This window comes from Bactrocera neohumeralis, unplaced genomic scaffold, assembly GCF_024586455.1.
Source record: "Bactrocera neohumeralis isolate Rockhampton unplaced genomic scaffold, APGP_CSIRO_Bneo_wtdbg2-racon-allhic-juicebox.fasta_v2 cluster11, whole genome shotgun sequence".
Taxonomy (NCBI): Eukaryota; Metazoa; Arthropoda; class Insecta; order Diptera; family Tephritidae; genus Bactrocera; species Bactrocera neohumeralis.
In genome coordinates, this window is record NW_026089624.1 from 12,299,279 (window position 1) to 12,318,970 (window position 19,692).

The 19,692-nt window shown below is 38.5% G+C and overlaps 1 protein-coding gene across 5 annotated transcripts in view; it reads right to left on the reverse strand.

Moving 5' to 3' along the window:
- The window catches only part of LOC126765907 (uncharacterized), a 66,491-nt gene that overhangs the window by 15,891 nt on the left and 30,908 nt on the right, over positions 1 to 19,692 (reverse strand). For 3 of the 5 annotated variants that reach the window (XR_007668627.1, XR_007668628.1, XM_050483582.1), the window contains exon 7: positions 6,834 to 6,884. The exons of the other annotated variants lie outside the window; for them this stretch is intronic. Coding sequence is in view for 1 of the 3 variants with exons in the window: in XM_050483582.1 (XP_050339539.1) it covers positions 6,834 to 6,884 (51 nt within the window). In the remaining 2 variants the exon portion in view is untranslated. The remainder of the gene's footprint in view (positions 1 to 6,833; positions 6,885 to 19,692) is intronic. 5 annotated transcript variants of the gene reach the window in all.

Genomic DNA, 19,692 nt, shown 5'->3' on the forward strand with positions numbered 1-19,692 from the left:
AATATAAACATATATATGTATATTAGGATTATATATATGTATATATATATATATATATATTTAAGTACATATATATGTAAAAACAATAAAAAAAAAACGGTTTTACATATGAAAATAGTGCAGTGACACCAAGAAAAATATATCAGAACGAAGTGGCACGAAATCTACATACATACATACATGCATACATTTTTGTATATGACAAGCCAAAAAGTGTGGTGTAAGAAAAAAAATTAAATTAACAACCGGAAAACAGTGCATTGAAATAATATAATAATAATAATACATACTAAAGCTAACATATGTGCAAAATTGTGATAACTCCAAATTAACAAACCAAGCATTAACCGAAAGTGGGTGCAAACTAACATATACAATACGGGCGCGAACTCTTAATAAACAAATGAATAAAATAGCCAAAATACAAATAAAACAAAAGTGAAAGAAAAACTAACGAACACAACAAGCGGATCGCCGGCGTTGGAAGGAACTCCCACTCATACAAACAAGGAATCACACCACTTTTCACGAAAATCCAAACACAAAGCCCCTGAGGAAAATCAGAGTGAGTGTATCCATTCCACTTTAGATTTTATTAATTATGTATGTATATAAGTATGTATGTAAAGTTGCACGAACGGTCGATTTAAAAGAACCGATAGAAATCAAACCCGTTTAATAAAAACGGTTAGTAAAAGTCCTAATCGGCGGGAAATTTAAGTACCGATACAAACCAATACGGTAAATAATATACATATATGTATATATATCCACAGCATATATATATATATATATATATATATATTTTTTTTTTTTTTATCATGTATTTTTCAGTAACTCACCGTTACTGCAAATTACCTTTTTTCATATTTTCGCACGCACTCACCTTCACGATCACCACAAAATTTGTTTTGTAAAAAATGAAAATGTCGAATTGGTTTAAAATGGGTATACGTATATGTATGTATTATAAGGATCGGTGTACAATTTTAATGTTAACGTTATAAATTAGGTAAAAAATGTTTATAACTCCGACACTATGAACTGCCGAAAAACTAGGAACTGGAAAAAACGCTCATTCGAGATGTTTGCACACGCGTGCCGGGTGCTGTAAAAGGTCGAAGCGAAGTGAGTTGCTGATCTCCTTTTAGTTCCTTTTTTCTCCCTTTGTGTGTGGAATCAGCTGGTGTGATGTGGATGGTTGGTGTGGAGTGGAATGTGGATTGTAAGCTCTGATGATTGGTGAGGTGAGTATGGTGACGGTGCGTGTCAGTGTTGTGAAGTTGAGTTGATGGGGTGTGGTAGTGTGGTGTATGTGTGGATGTCCGGGGGAGGATGCTCATTTATACAATACGAAATGTCTTTTCCCTTTTTTTGCTTTGTAGCACCTTGCTTCGAGCGTGTAGCTTCTGCAGGTGTACATGGACTTTTGTCATCAGTAATCATTTCTGGAATGCTTAAGAATTCTGCCTTAGATTCTTTTGAATCTGTGCTCATTCAGAAAATTTGAATTAATAAAATATATATGTATATATGTATATTGTCATATACATAATTCCCGTCCTGCTATATGGTGCAGAGGCTTGGGCGATGACAGCAACCGATGAGTCGACGTTACGAGTTTTCGAGAGAAAAATTCTGCGGAAGATTTATGGTCCTTTGCGCATTGGCCACGGCGAATATCGCATCCGATTGAACGATGAGCTGTACGAGATATATGACGACATTGACATAGTTCAGCGAATTAAAAGACAGCGGCTACGCTGGCTAGGTCATGTTGTCCGGATGGATGAAAACACTCCAGCTCTGAAAGTATTCGACGCAGTACCCGCCGGGGGAAGCAGAGGAAGAGGAAGACCTCCACTCCGTTGGAAGGACCAAGTGGAGAAGGACCTGGCTTCGCTTGGAATATCCAATTGGCGCCACGCAGCGAAAAGAAGAAACGACTGGCGCGCTGTTGTTAACTCGGCTATAATCGCGTAAGCGGTGTCTACGCCAATTAAGAAGAAGAAGATGTATATTTTATTATAATAGAGAAATGTGGTACCGATAACTCTTTTCAATAAATAAGAGTTGTTATTTCCGAAAAATTGGACTAGTAAAATATAGATGTAACCGAAAGCTCTTTTCAATAAATAAGAGCTGTTATTTCCGAAAAAGAATTTAAGAATGCTTTTATCGCTTTTATTGCTCGCGTTTGTATTCACTTGCGTTTTTTGTATTTTTTTTTCTGAAAAAATATGTTTCTCGGTTTTATCCGTATGCCCTTGTATCAGCGCGCACTGAAACTAGGTCAATATCCTTTGTATGTACATACGTGTGGATGTTATGTGCATATAATGTGCGTTAAATGAAATATGTGCAATTATGCTTGTTCTTGTTTAACAAGGAACAAGAAAATGCTCGGAAATCGCCAAATTGGACTTTCAATATTTGTATGTATGTACAGAGGTAATTAGTATGAAATTTTTAATTCTTTCAACTAATGTAGTTTGATTTTCCGCACCATTTATTTAATTTCTTATTTTGTCTTCTTTACTTGTATCCTATGTTTATAGGTATACAAGCATTTGAAAATTTACGGCAATATATACAATACTTCGCGCTTATATATTCGCTGTTAGAAATATGCGCTAAGGCGCTAATGTATATATTTATATACATATGTATGTATTAGGGTGCTTCAAAAAAAATTTTCAACTCTTACCCCCTCAAATATTATGATATGATAAAAATCAAATGTGGAATGGATACACTCTCTTTGATTTTCCTCAAGGGTTTTGGAGAGATGTATGTACATATGCCAGAATCGGCAGAATCGGATGCGTGTGTGCTTTCTGTTGTTCTACTGTTGCTGAGTCGCTCCTATTCCGCTGTTCCGATGTGTTGGTCTTTATTTTAGTTTTAGTTTTATTATATATTAATTTAAATGATTTTTTAAGTTTCGCGCCCGTTTTTATTTTGTTAGTAAAGATTGAATTGTTTTGTTGTTTTTGTTGTTGGTGGTTTTGTATTAGTTTTCACTGTTTCGTTTTTCCTTTTTCCTTTTGTTTTTGCACTTGTATATACTTCACTGCACTTTTATTTGGTTATTTGGGTGACCGCACTTTCAATTTCACTTTTTTTTTGATTTGTGTTCTAGCACCAAAATATTGCTTTGTATGTATGTTTTGTAAATATGTGTGTATATACATATAATGTATTTATTATAAATATATTTTTTTCTTTTTTGTGTCACTCACATTTGAAGATTTCTGTATGTTTTGTGTCACTGTACTTCACTTTCTTTTACCAATTTGCCTTTCTGTATGGCTCGAAGGACCATGTTATAAAAGTGCACTCACCTGTTATTTCTTCACTTCACCACTAATATCAAGAATGCAATAAATACCGGAAAAAGGGGGGTTTATCTCTCCTTGTGGATGGTTTTATTTAACCAATTGAAAATAAATACATACACGTTTTTTTTTAGTTAAGGTTAACTATTTAATAAGTTGGTTTCGCAAAAAGATTGCAGCGGATAGAAGCGGGACGTGCAACCGTATGACCGATCGATGCTAGTGTCGTAGAACGAACTGAATCTGTTCATCGGTCCTTCTTTATCCCCGTTGGTGCTGAATCGGATGGTGTGATTGTGGTTGGTGTACATGTGTGTAGGTGTCGGTGTGTGGTGCTCTCGTCAGTAGTGTAGAATGTGGGTTGTAAGCGTAATGTGGTGAGTGTGGTGAAGGTTGCGTGGCGATTGAGTGTGTGTGTTGAGGTCATTTATACAGATGTATTGCATACAATTATGGGGCTCTGCCTGCGAAACTTCTACTCTTTACTGGCGTAGAAACCGCTTACACGGTTATAGCCGAGTTACCAACAGCGCGCCAGTCGTTTCTTCTTTCAATTAGAGATTCCAACCGAAGCCAGGTCCTTCTCCACCTGATCCCTCCAATGGAGTTAAGGTCTTCCTCTGCTTCCCCCTGTGGGTACTGCGTCGAATACTTTCAGAGCTGGAATCTTTTCGTTCATACGTATGATATGACCAGACAGCGTAGCCACTGATTTTTCACATAGCATTCACATAGCAGAACGGGAACAATGGGTGACTCATAGAGTTTTGTTTTTGTTCGTCGAGAGAGGGCATTACTTCTCAATTGCCTACTTAGTCCGAAGTAGCACCTGTTGGCAAGAACTATTCCGAGTTGGTGTTGTTGCTGGTGTTGATACAGGTTCCAAGATAGACGAAATTATCTACGACTTCGACTGTCAGCAGTGACGTGGGAACCAGAGAACTGCAACGAGTAATACATTTTTGTGTATACTTAAGTACTGATACGTTACTCTGTCTGATTCTGTCACTTCGGTTCATGTACACGAAGCGTACCGTTTGTCTTCAAACCAGCGATAGAAAACAAATTTAAATCACTAGCGATCAGCTTATGCCTGATATGTTTATGAATGTTTGCATTAGCAGCAAATACCCGAAGTGATACAAACTAATGCTTCATTGATTGAAATGATCGACGGCGTTCGGTCTGTATATCATCCCCTAAACAATGCACTTCTGTTCATTATCAAATACATAGGTTTGTATACACATGTATGAATGTATATACATATGTTATATGTATGTATAATGGAAATTCCATAGAGCACATACATACAACAAATGTATGTATATAATGTATGATGTTTACGAAAACATTGTTCGTGTTGAATCAGAGCAGCTGACGCCGGCGGCTACTCGAATTGATAAACAATGTTGTCTATGCTGAACTGAATTGATTTGATTGTGTTTTTGGCACGACTATTCGTTCTGATTCTATAATACTCGTTGCAGCTCTCTGGTAGGACCTAGTAGCGAGTGCAACGACTGTTTGTTTGATGACAGGAGATATTTCGTCTTTTCCTTCCCCAGCAGTTATTGAAGTCAATGATATCGATAACATATCTATATATTTAGTTCTGTAGCTCGAGTTACTTTCTACAAGAGTGGATTGAAAAAATCGCACAAAAGCGAATCAACTTGTCTGAAACCTCGTTTGGTATCGAACGGCTAGAAAAGGTCCTGGTATTACTTTTGCGGCGATAACAAACTCACACATGGCGACATAAAAGCAGCTCCTTTCGTGCTGCCAAAAGCAGTTTTGTAATCGACGAAGTGGTGGTGAGTGTCGATTTATTTTTCAAGGATCTTTTCCAAAATTTGGGGCATAGTAAATATTTGGTCATTTTCTGATTTTCTAGGCCTAAAGTCACACTAATAAGATCAAACCAGTTTGTTGATCTTATTTAATCCTTAACACATTACGGTTGATTGAACCATATATGCGATGTTTAGAAGACGCACGTGTTGTGGTCGATCGTAACGTTGCCAGGTAGGCAGTCTGTTTTCTCTCCACAGCGACATCGTGCAAGATGTTTTGCATTTTCTGAAAACCAATGGTTTTGGTTGCAGCTGTACGTAAGGAGCTTGAAATGTCGTCCCACAGTTCCCTCGTACAGAGTTGTTGACGAGTGCTCTCAGAGAGCAGAAGTGCAAGTTGATTAGAAAATCGTTCGGCTGCCTGTTGTGATTGCAGCTTCTCGACTTCGAAGCTTCTTTTTTTGACGTGCGTTTTTTGCTGCACAGAGGCGGGTGCGTATCTTGGCTGCAACAAGTCGATGTTAGGGCCGGTCGATATTAGGACCTCGGAGCGTACGCACATCTAAAGCACTGGAGACATGTCTTTTGTCCATCAAAACATAATCAATCTGGTTGGTGGATTTTCGATCCGGAGACTGCCAGTTGGGTTGGTGAATTTTCTTATGTTGGAATCTAATACTACAGATAACCTTATTTCGGGCCCCGGCGAAGTCGATCAACCTCAACCCATCACGAGATGTTACCTAGTGTTCCCTGGCGTTCAGTTCGCCAAGCAGAACTTTGGTATCGTGGCGGGGGTAACTCTCAAAGGTGCGATCCAAGTGCCCATAGAAGGCATCTTTGCTCACATTATTCTGCTCTTCCGTCAGGGCGTGGGAGCAAATCAGCGATATGTTGAAGAACTTCACTTTGATTCGGGTTGTGGATAAACGTTCATCGGTGTGAATGACAGTACTCGCTGACGGAGTCTCACTCCCACCACGAATTCCACACCAAATTTGCGCTCCTTTATATGACCAGTGTAGTAAATGCCACAAGAACATACTCGCCTCAGTCCTTGACCCGTCCATCGCATTTGTTGAACGGTGATGATGTCAGCCTTCACTCTAACGAGAACATCAACCAGCTGTGCAGCGACACCTCCCCACTTAATGGACCGTACATTCCAAGTACATGCCCTCAAATCATAATTTTTAATTCGTTTGCCATGGTCGTCATCAAAAGGGGAATCCCTTAAACGAGGCTGTTTATACTTTTTCATTGGAGGCGTTTTTTACGTGGCGGGGCCCAAACCCAGCGCACAACCGCATGTAGGTGAAGTTTCACCTTCTCACTTTAGCTCGCCATCAAACGGATGTTCTTAGGCTATCCAGAGGATATTTGGTCAAAGACCGGAAGTCGTGAGCTACTTGAGACATTTGAAAAATAATCGTCTCTGGCCACTCGTAAGTGAATGGCAATCAGAGAACTTTCCTTAGTTGCGTGAACTTTTACACATGACTCCATTCTCCTTCGAATCCAGTAGTCTTAAAACGCAACGATTCTAATCAAAAATGCTACGAGACCTAAGAGGTGCACTGGGGTACACGCGCAGTGAGAATATACATGGAGATCTTGAAATACCAATGGTAAACACAAACCGCACTAATCCCCTAGCGAAAAGCAACATGTTAAGAGAGAGTATAAATATAATGCTTACAGCTTATTTAGTTGATAATGCCCAAACCATACATCCATAGAATCGAGAAAGCTATAAGAATTAAAAAAAAAAAACATTTTTATTAATATCTATATCTATTTTCAATAATATTTTCTTCTTAACTAGCGTAAACACCGCTTACACGATTACAGCCGAGTTAACAACAGTGCGCGAGTCGTTTCATCTTTCAATTGGAGATGCCAAGCCAAGCCAGGTCCTTCTCCACCTGGTCTTTCCAATGGAGTGGAGGTCTTCCTCTTTCTCTGACCCCCTGTCTAGTCGAATACTTTCTTTTTGTCATCGTCAATGCCTCTGTACCAAATATTAGGACGGGAATAATGAGTGACTTATAGAGTTTTGCCTTTGTTCGTCGAGAGAGGACTTTACTTCTCAATTGTCTACTTAGTCCGAAGTAGCACCTTTTGGCAAGAGATATCTTGCGCTGGTTTCGAGGCTTACGTTGTTGTTGGTGTTGATGCTGGTTCCAAGATGTACGAAATTATCTACAACTTCGAAGTTATGACTGTCAACAGTGATGTGGGAGCCAAGACGCGAGTGCGACGACTGTTTGTTTGTTGACAAGATATATTTCGTCTTGCCCTCGTTCACCACCGAACCCATTTGCTTCGTTCCCTTGTTCAGTCTGGAGAAAGCAAAACTAACTAACGGCATCTGTATACGCCAGAAGTTTTACACTTTTATAGCAGATTTAACCTGTTTGACTAAGTTTCGCAGCTCGAACTATTATCCCCAGCAGCAGGTTGAAAAACAAGCACGATAAGAAGTCGGCTCGCCTGAAACATCGTTTGTTATCGAATGGCTAAAAGAGAGGTCCATCTTTTGGTGTTCCTCAACGTCAGTTTACACAGTCGTATTAGTTGTGCGGAGATACCAACTTCAGACATGGCGACATAAAGGCAGCTGCTTTTCGTGCTGTCAGAAGCAGCTTTGTAATCGATGAAGAGGTGGTGAGTGTCGTTTTTCGTTTCACGGGTTTTATTCCAAGATTTGGCGCATGGTGAATATTTGGTCGTTTGTTGACCAGGATTAACGCCACACTTATAAGGTCCAATCAGTTTGTTGACGGTGGGTTTTAATCTTTCACACAATACGCTCTATGGAACCTTATGTGCGATGTTTAGGAGACTCATCCTACGGTAGTTGGCGCAGATTGTGGGGTTTCCCTTTTTGTGGATTAGGCAGAGCACACTTAAATTCCAACCGTCGGGTATGCTTTCGTCCGATCATATTTTACAAAGAAGCTGATGCATGCTCCTTGTCAGTTCTTCGCCGCCGTGTTTGAAAAGCTCGGCTGGCAATCCACCAACCCCCGCCCCCTTGTTTTTTTTCAGGCTGGTAATTGCTATTCGAACTTCTTCATGGTCGGGCAATGGAACGTCTGCTCCATCGGCATCGATTGTGGAATCGGTATTGCCTTCTCCTGGTATTACGCTTTCACTGCCATTCAGCAGGCTGGAGAAGTGTTCCCTTTATAATTTGGGTATTCTCTGGACACCAGTCTCTAGATCACTGCGGGGTGTTCAACAAGAGTATGCCCCGGTCTTGAAACCTTCTGTAAGTCACCGCATCTTTTTTCTCCCCGCACGTGTTGTGGTCGATCGTTACGTTGCTAGGTGGCAGTCTGTTTTCTCTCCGCTGCGACACGGCACTCTTCGTCTTACCAGCTGTTGCAGCTATACGTAAGGAGCTTGAAATGCCGTCCTACAATTCCCTTATACCGTGTTGTAGCCGAGTGCTCTTAGAGAGCAGGAATGCAAGTTGGTTAAAAAATCGTTCGGCTGTCTGTTGCGATTGCAGCTTCTCGATTTCGAACTTTCCTTGTGTTTGTTGAAGTGCTTTTTTTACTGCACGGAGAAGTGTCCAAATCTTGGGTGCAACAAGCAAATGGTCAGAGTCGATGCTAGAACCTCGGAGCGTACATACATCTAAAGCACTGGAGACGTTTCTTTCGTCTATCACACCACGATCAATCTGGTTGATAGTCTTAGGATCCGGAGACAGCCAGTTGGGTTGGTGAATTTTCCTATGTTGGAGTCTAGTATTACAAATAACCGTATTTCGGGCCCCGGCGAAGTCGATCAACCTCAACCCATTAGGGGATGTTTCTTCGTGGATGCTGCAGCTCTTTCCTAATTAAGGGACCGGACAGCCCAGGTGCATGCCCTCAAATCGTAATTTTTAATTAGTTAGCCATGGTCGTCATCAAAATGAAGGTCTCTCATCAAAGGCTGTTTTTTTCTTTTTTTCTTTGGTAGTGTTTTTACGTGGCGGGTCCCAAACCCAGCGCACAACACTGTCGAGGGGATGTTTCGCCTTCAAGCGGATGTTTTCTGGCTACCCAGAGGACATTTGGTCAAAGACCGAAAGTCGTGGGCTGCTTGAGCCATGTGTAAAAAAATCGTTTCTGGCCACTCGCAAGTGAATGGCGATCAGAGAACTTTCCTCACTTGCGTGAACTTCTACACATGGCTCCATCCTTTTTAATAATAAATAGTTAAACACGTGAGGCCAGGGTCGGAACGTAAAAATTTTATAGCCGAAGATGTAATATACCAAAATTTTATTAAATTTATAAAAAATTCACTGTGAACTATAATATATGTAACACATTTTTTCATTGTCTTCTTAATTTTTGGGTTTAATAATAAATCATCATTTTATTAAGTAATGCTATTGAAAAGAAATTTCAGAATCAATAATCTTGTTTTCATAATACTAGATACTGTTTTCTTACATATTTAAAGCATTAAAAATGTAGTTTGAATTTACTTATTGGGGTTTCACTTTACTTTCGGATTGTATTTGAAATACAAAAGATTTATTTGTTAGAGAAGTTATTTTTTTTTCAAAATAATTCATATTGATTCCAATCCAATTTTAATAAAAATGGAAACAAGTCTAAGGTAAGGATATTGAAGACATCTTTTTAAAATCTCTTGAAAACAGCGGTTTAGATATAATGAACTGTCGTAGCAAATTTTATGGTATGATAACGCAACCAATATTTCAGGCAATTTGCAGAATCTTTATAATTCTTTTAACACGTCCTTGGGAGATCTACCAGACAAACAAATTTTACCTTCCTCAAATTCGTTGGCCTGAATTAATTAATGCACTGAAATTTATTGCTCAAAATCGTTTAGAAAAACCAACTAAAAGACCTTAAGCTACGGAATTGCAGCGGAATTGTGATCAATGTTTGGAAAGTTATTTTAGATCATTTTAATGCTGAGAGTAAGAAGCTTCAGGAGCCTCAAATAAATTAAACATATAATATGTGGATTTATCAGCAGGCTGAGTAGGCTGGAGCCTAGAGCGGCAGATTTTAGGGGGCGGCAAATTTGGCCCAAACATTTTATTTTGTCTTACAGAAATTAAATAAAATTGTATACCTACACAAAGAGATTTGACCCATTTATTAAATTAAATACGTATATTATATTTAACGTGTAATATGTTTCAAAATTTAAATATTTACTACTAGGTATGAATGTATTTGGGTACTTAGTTGTTTTTGCATTGCTGCGCGGGAACGAATGATATGACCGTTCGCTAAGAGTGTCTGGCTGGCTGAACGAATTGACAGCACGAACCACAAGCGAGCGCGCTCGGTTCGCGTCGCGATCGTGTTGCCGCGTGCGGGCGGATCTGTTTTCTGAGCTGGCAACAAAACACAATCAGGGTGCTGTCAACCAGCAGTTAGTGAAAAAGATGGGATGCCAGAAGAACAGCGTTATAATTACTTGACGAAATTAGGGTGAAATGAACTGTGCGAACATATTTTGGCAAAATAAATGTTTATGTAAATTAATTAATGATTTTGCATTGTAGAATTTATATATGTATGCATTTTCAAAGTGTTTAATTTAGTGTGTTGTATAATTTATTAAATTCCCAAGCTAATATTTTTCAGCAGTGGCATCATTGACAAATGTTATGAAAGTTTTGACAGCTCTCTCTCGAACCCAAGAGTTTCGTATCAAGTTATCTATGGCGGCATAGGCATTGAGTTCGAGAACGAGAGAGATAGATATAGAGCGGCAATACAAACGGGGATTTTCTTCAAAACAAAAGCAAAACAAAAGTGACATTGGTCGATTGCGTCCTGCAGTTTCTAATAACTTCTTACGTATTAACCGTTATTCACCGGCACATTTTTCTGTGGTTGTGTGCTTTCATTTTTCAGACTGTTTAGTGGATTGTATGAATAGATAATTTTTAAAACATCACATCACCAGTGCAGTAAGGTAAGAAATTCTAATGTATTACAATAAATCTTCAGCAACGAATCAGTAATTCAACATGATTCTGTTTTGGAAGGTTTGCATGGAAATTCACATTTTTTGTTTTATTATACTTAAATGTCGATGGTTAAGTACCAAACACTGCTATCTACGAAACAAAACGGTTTTTTTTGTAGATAGCAGTGTTTGGTACTTAACCGTCGATATACCTATTTCCTTTGCTTATAATATTAGGTAAGTAGTCGTGGTCTGAAATCCGAACAAAGGACTTTATTTACGCACAAGAAATAAAACTCCCAATGTTTTTTTTTGTTTCAGTTCTTGAAGAAAAAATTGTTAGAATGAGTGATGGAAGAAAGCGACTTAGTGGAGCTGAGTATAAAAAAAAGGCCAAAATTAAAAAAAAGAACAAGAACGGATTATCTGTAAAACCATAAAAATTGACAGTTTTCTTACAAGTGACAGTAAAAGCAGTGTTGTTAGACCAGGAAATTCAACCACATGCATTGATACAATCCAATCTGAAAAAAATGAAACGGATTTGAGCTCTGTGGCCCAACAACAACTGTCGCCTGTTGAACAATCTGCTTTCGAAAAAACGGATAATTATGTTTTTGATAAGGAGGCGGTAGATGAATCATCAATAAGTATTACAGTTGAAGATGCGTCCCCAAATCAGACGTCAAGTGCAAGAAATGACCAAGTGCTAACAACGGTAAATGTAAACAAGGATCCAGCTTTATGGGAAATTAACGATACTTTAAGGGAGAATATCGCAAGGTCCGGCTTCGATCAAAACAAATATTGTGACTTCTCTCAAAGTGAAAAAATATATGCCGATCAACGTCGTTTCTTGCCAGTGGGTATCTTCCAAAGAAAAATGAAAAATCATGAAGTGAAAGACCGAAATTGGCTTGTTTATTCTGAAACAAAAAGATCTATATATTGCGGACCCTGTTTAGCATTCGGTCCATTGGAGTATAAGACCCAGTTCGAGAACGAAGGATTTAATGACTGGAAAAACGCAGAACACCGAGTAGCTCAGCATGAAAACTCTGCACGTCATAAATCTAGTATTCTTAGTTTGAAAGCTAGGAGTGCGATTGATGGCCGACTCGACAATTTGCTACAGGTCCAAATTGATGAAGAAATTATATATTGGAGAAATGTTCTGAAGAGAGTTGTTGCGGTAGTGAAGCGACTGTGTTCAAGAGGCCTTGCTTTCAGAGGCAAAAATGAAAAGTTCGGTGATCCACATAACGGTAATTACTGTATGATTTTGGAACTGTTAGCGGAATTCGATCCTTTTTTAGCCAGTCATATTGAACGATTTGGGAATCAAGGATCAGGCAGTACCAGTTATTTATCAAAGACCGTTTGCGATGAGTTTATCCTCTTGATGGGTCATAAAGTCTCAAAACAGATTGGAGACGAGATACGAAGGGCGAAATATTTTTCTCTAATCATAGATTCAACACCAGATATAGCACACGTAGATCAACTTACTCTTGTTATTAGATACGTTTTAGAATCAGGCGAACCGTGTGAAAGATTTGTTAAGTTTTTGCCGTCGGTGGGACATAAAGCTGAAGAAATGTTTTCTGTCATTATTTCGGAGCTCGAAACACTGGGCATAAATATTGAAGACTGTCGTGGGCAGTCATATGATAATGCCGCGAACATGTCTGGCATGTACAATGGCTTGCAGGCAAAAATTCGAAATCAAGCACCTTTCGCATTTTACGTGCCTTGCTCTGCCCATTCTTTGAATTTAGTGGCAACTGCCGCTGCTGAATCGTGTATAGAAGCATGTCGCTTTTTTATGACGCTACAGGAAATTTATGTTTTTTTTGTAAGCTCGACACAACGCTGGCTTAAATTAATGAGTGAAATCGGGAAAGGCAAAACCCTGAAAAGAGTGAATCTGACACGTTGGTCAGCGAGGGAGGACGCGTGTAAAAGCTTGAGAGATTCTTGGCACGAAGTTCTTAAGACTTTGGAATCAATCAAAGACGATTGTACCGAAAAGCCTGTAACGCGACAAGAAGCGGCGGGAATACTCTTGAATTTGGAGAAACTGGAAACGGCGGTAATGGTTGTTGTGTGGAATGTTTTTTTGGAAAGAATAAACAAAGTGAATGTTCAAATTCAGGCTTCCGCCGTAGATTTGATCACCGTTGCCGATCTTTACGAATCACTTCGTAAGTTTTTCGTAGCTGAACGAGATAATTTCAAGTATTTCGAAGAAAAGGCGATGGAGATAAACGTATCGAAACAGTACACAACAGAAATCGGAAAAAGGCAACCGAAAAGAAAAAAAAGATTTGATGAAACATCAGAAGAAGTTATTACAATGACTGCGAGTGAAAGTTTCAGAGTTAACACGTTTCTCGTCCTCGTAGATAGACTGGTGACCGAGTTAGAAAAACGGCAAAACGCCTACAACGATTTTAACGAGAAGTTTTCATTTCTAACCAAAATGAGTGAGTTGACACCCACGACCCTGACGGAAAAAGCTCTTTCCTTGGAAAAAATATATCCCAATGATTTAGAAACTGATTTAGTTCAGGAATGCGTACACTTTCAATGTCACATTTCTTCTGAAAGAATTTTGATAAAACCAGATTCTGGATCATTGAAAAGTCTATCTTTGTTTCTACGAAAACAGAATTTGGAGAACATTTATCCAAACTTGGATATAGCACTTCGTATGGCTCTATGTACACCAGTGACAAATTGTTCAGGTGAGAGAAGCTTTTCTTGCTTAAAGCGAGTAAAAAACTATCTACGATCTACTTTAAGTCAAGAAAAGCTTAACGCCTTATCTCTTTTGTGCATAGAGTCAGAACTAATGAACAAGATCTCATACGACGATATAATTAATAATTTTGCGAATTTAAAATCTCGCAAAAAGTTAATGTAAAACTTAATTGATCTCATTGTCACTATTAACCTGATTGTTAACAGATTATTTAATAGATATTGTTCGTGTTGTTTTTATATTGTAAGTGGAATAAAAAATATTTAACAATTAAACGTTTACCGACTACACATTATTTTATATAAGCTGTGCTTTTATATAGTGTTGTAGCTCAACACTAAACACTCTTCACTAAATCGTGGGTTGTAAAAATAATCTAGAAACTGACACAACTATTCCCTAGTTCAAAATCATCCTAATAACGAAAAAAACGATGTAATGAGGACGATAGAGGACAAATCATAATGTTGCAATTTCATTAACACAATAAATGTAATTAATAATGATTGTGAACTAAACTAGCGCATGAGGTCAATAGGGGCGGCAAAAATTGAATAGCCTACTGGCGGCAAATTTCTAAATCCTGAGGGTGAATTAGATAAAACCTTTACTTAGTCTTGAAAATTTTCGCATCAGTGTATTTTACCGAATTTTAGATACATTGAGCGCACAATTAGCCGGACGTAAAAGTGCTTATCAAAAGCGCCAAATGCCAAATCGCTCGAAAAGTTCCTAAAGCACGTAGAATCAAGGATAAAATTCGTTGCCTTTAATTCATTTTCGTTAAAGGTTAATGATAATTTATGAAACCACATTAATCTTGACTATCACAAACCGTACAGTGATTTTTTTTATTAAATTTGGACTTGCTCCTTTTAGTGCCACTCTTCAGTAGTTCGACAGTTTTAAGCCGACAGGTTGACCACCTCGAATATTCTTCAATACGCTCATAAGCAAACCTGGTAAATCTCTGTAGACATTTTCGTCTAGAATGCTTGTAGATATTTTCGTCCAGCGATGATTTCGTGGATCTGATGTACATGGAGATCCTTTTCAGCACTTTGCGCCGAAAAAAGGCGCACTGAAGTTGACCGTGCAACTGAAGAAGAAACTTTATAAAAGTAGTTCCTTGAGCTTTGAGCGTAACCCTTTAGTACTAGTCGAAATTAGTTTATATTTATTTAGCACGGAACACGAACTTTTTCACCACCACTACTCTACTGCGTCAAAAATAGATTTTCGATCGCCCTTATCAACGCAAAACACGTCTTTGGATTTTAATGTCGCCGTCAAAGTATGAGGATCGTCAAGACGCGCTTCGTTGAACTCCAAGAAACCGTCTGTATCAACAGCGTTCTCCTCTGAATCGACGTCAGCGATCGATTTATTATATACTTTTTGTGGTCGCCATCGCTGCCTCGTAAGCACAAACGTTGGTTGACCCCTACTTTTTGAACATGATCGGTAAACCTTTGACCTGTATAAATAGCCAACAAATATACAGGGATCCGCGCAAGAGTCAAACATTCATGTCTCAGGAATTTTACACGTTTTCATACCAAATTATTTCATATACGCCACGCCGCATGCTTCCATATTTACGCCATATGGTGCTTTATTTCGCACTCATTTAAAAATGTATCAAATTCATCGTTGCATTGTCGGATTAAAATGCTTAAATTTTCTTTCGCGTAAATGTTTTACTTTTCTCTTTATATAGTATTGTTTGACAACATTAAGCACATCTGACTTCCGCTTTAGGAAAAATACTCTACACTGTATCGGGCGCAATAGCATATAAATTTAACAGTCAGATAGTTTCTCAGTTTGTATAGATTTCAACCCGTGTACCGAACTATTTGCTATAAATTTCAAATCACACTCGTTAACATGTTGCATTCTGTAATGCCACAAATCAACATTGTGTTTTGTATTCGCCAAATTCGCGAAACTTTTCAATATTTTTAAATATAACAAACTACCAATTCGCTCGGCTTCTATCGGGTGATTTTTAAGAGCTTGATAACTTTTTTAAAAAAACGCATAAAATTTGCAAAATCTCATCGGTTCTTTATTTGAAACGTTAGATTGGTTCATGACATTTACTTTTTGAAGATAATTTCATTTAAATGTTGACCGCGGCTGCGTCTTAGGTGGTCCATTCGGAAAGTCCAATTTTGGGCAACTTTTTCGAGCATTTCGGCCGGAATAGCCCGAATTTCTTCGGAAATGTTGTCTTCCAAAGCTGGAATAGTTGCTGGCTTATTTCTGTAGACTTTAGACTTGACGTAGCCCCACAAAAAATAGTCTAAAGGCGTTAAATCGCATGATCTTGGTGGCCAACTTACGGGTCCATTTCTTGAGATGAATTGTTCTCCGAAGTTTTCCCTCAAAATGGCCATAGAATCGCGAGCTGTGTGGCATGTAGCGCCATCTTGTTGAAACCACATGTCAACCAAGTTCAGTTCTTCCATTTTTGCCAACAAAAAGTTTGTTAGCATCGAACGATAGCGATCGCCATTCACCGTAACGTTGCGTCCAACAGCATCTTTGAAAAAATACGGTCCAATGATTCCACCAGCGTACAAACCACACCAAACAGTGCATTTTTCGGGATGCATGGGCAGTTGGCCACCAAGATCATGCGATTTAACGCCTTTAGACTATTTTTTGTGGGGCTACGTCAAGTCTAAAGTCTACAGAAATAAGCCAGCAACTATTCCAGCTTTGGAAGACAACATTTCCGAAGAAATTCGGGCTATTCCGGCCGAAATGCTCGAAAAAGTTGCCCAAAATTGGACTTTCCGAATGGACCACCTAAGACGCAGCCGCGGTCAACATTTAAATGAAATTATCTTCAAAAAGTAAATGTCATGAACCAATCTAACGTTTCAAATAAAGAACCGATGAGATTTTGCAAATTTTATGCGTTTTTTTTAAAAAAAAGTTATCAAGCTCTTAAAAAATCACCCGATAATATCACTTTATCGTCACTGCTCATAATCACGGCTTAATTCATTTCGAATTTCGCAGGGTAACCGATGCCGGTAATTTTAACAACCTGTAGCCAGTGGCGGATTTGCCCTAAGGCCCAGTAGGTCCGGGCCTAGGGCGGCCAGATATTAAGGGCGGCAAATCGTGCCAAAAAAATCACTGAAAACAACAAGATTAACAAAAAATAACTCAAATGCAAAGTATCTTAACCGTATGCTTATATAATCTTCCTAAATCACTATTTTTGCGTATCAAAGTATAAATAATTTCGTACATCGTACATATAAAGTATCTAGGAAGAATAGGTACTTAGGTACCTAACCTATTGTTATTACGCGCGTGTCAGTCAAGCTAGTGCGGACGCGCATGCGGTGCGTTGCGCCGCTGTGAAAATACTTTGATCAATGTGGCAAATATATCAAAAGAATAAGCCGAAGATATCCCACTCGTACTAGGAGTGGCAGGAGTAGGAGTGTGGCCCAATCCTCCGGACCATGAGCTCTACGAAATCAACGACGATCCAGCTAAATGGGCAATCGACGAGTTCACGCGTGATCACATTTGTAAGAACGGAGCCAATCAAAACATCCAAAATGATTTTCCCAAGAATGAGCGCATTTACAAAGATAAAGCGCGACAGTTGTCGAGACATTTATTCGAACGTCAGCTTCAAAATGGTGAAAAAGTTCCGCGAAAGTGACTAATTTATTCAAAAAGTACTGGATGTGTTTTTGTGGCCCTTGTTTGCTTTTTAATGGCGGGGAGAGTCAGTTCGACAAAACAAGACAAGACAAGGTTTCAATGACTGGAAAAATTCATATCATCGAGTGTCAACTCATGAGAATTCGCCTACTCACAAATTATCTGTTCTGCATATGAAAGAACGAAGCAACGTATTAGGTGGCATTGACCGCGCATTAACAATGCAATTAGATGAGAAATAAATTACTGGAAAAACATTCTGAAAAGAGTAGTTGTATGCGTAAAACACTTGGTTTGCCTTTTAGAGGACACGACGAAAAATTTAGATCAATCCACAATGGAAATTATTTAATGTCCGTAGAGCTTATCGCTGAGTTCGATCCGTTCTTAGCTAAACACATTACACGTTATGGAAATCCAGGCTCAGGATTTACGAGTTATCTTTCTTCATCAACATGCGAAGAGTTCATTCGACTTATGGGAAACAAAGTTTTGGAAAAATTGTAATGGAAATATTAACAGCAAAATATTTTTCTCTGATCATTGACTCGACGCCGGATATGTCTCAGGGAGACCAGCTCGCTTATGTAATCAGATATGTCCTGCCTAATGTATCACCTGTAGAACGGTTTCTCAAGTTTATTCCAAACACAGGCCACAAATCACAAGTCACAACAAATGACAGATGCTGTTACTTCAACTTTAACTGAATTGGGAGTTGACATTTCAAACTGCCGCGGGCAATCATATCACAACGCAGCTAACATGTCAGGCAATTATAATGGCCTGCAAGCAAAAATAAAGGAAATTTCACCCCTTTCCGGTGAAAATTGACATTACCATTGTCATAGAACTGTACGAGGCTTTAATACATTTTGTTGTCGAAACAAGAGAGAATTTTTGAAACTGGAACGTTTTTCAGACTGTTTCTTGGGGAAAAAAAGACTTCAGAGTGTGAAAATTGACATTAGAAAACTGTCCTTTTACATTTTGTTGTCGAAACAGAATACGAAAAAAGATTTTCGACGCAATCGAAAGCGTAAGCTACTTCCTGGCGAGACAAATACAGGTGAAGAGATGCAACAAGAAAATGGCCGTGAAAATTTTAGAATAAATACTTTTTTAGTAGTAATTGATACATTGTCAGAAGAACTGAAAAGACGTCGGGATGCTTATAAATTACTCTACAATAAATTTTACTTTAATACCAACCTGACGAATCTAAACATCTCAAAAGTCGAAGATAAGGCCAAGGCATTGCAAATGATTTATTCTAATGACTTAGAAGACGATTTCACTGCAGCATAAAAAATGAGGAGCGAAAGAGTGCAGTCAGTTTGTTGAAATGGTTACGAACCGAAGGTCTTCAAACCATTTACCCAAACGTGGATATTGCTCTTCGTATGTGTGCGTACACCTGCCAGTAAATGTACTGGAGAAAGATCGTTTTCTTGTTTGCGGAGCGTGAAAAACTATTTACGCACAACAGTGACGGAGCAGAGGTTAAACGATCTTGCTTTGCTTAACATAGAAGCTGATTTTTTAAGCAAATTGGATTGCGAAGATTTGATTAATGGTTTTGTTGCGGTTAAGTGCAGACGAGTTTTGTAACACATTTTACGAGTAAAACATTTATTTTATTAAAAACAAAACCTAAAACCACTTTTAAATGTTTTATTTAAATGTCCAATCATCGATCTCGGAAAATATTATAAGCTAGCTTTATCCGCTAGCTTTTAGTTCAGTGGTTCCCAAACTTATTTTGTCTACCGCCCACTTTGAGAATAAATATTTTTTAGCGGCCCCATTTTTTCACCTATTTAAAAACCACTATAACTTCAAATTAATTACTGTGACCTATATATGTATATTAACGGAGAATTCTAAACGAAACTTTTACAATAACCAGCAACTTGAAACCTAAGCGCAGTAGGTAACATACATACAACGGCGCACAGTGGTGCCGCTTCATACAAGCCGCGGCAAAAAATAGAAGGAATCGAGGTAGGGCTTTGAAATTTGGCACACATCTCTCATATTGCCAAATTAGATGAAAAAAAAAATGTTTGTTAAAATCCGCCCACAACCACGCCCACCTCCCATATAACACAAAAATCAAAAATCATCCTACAGTAAC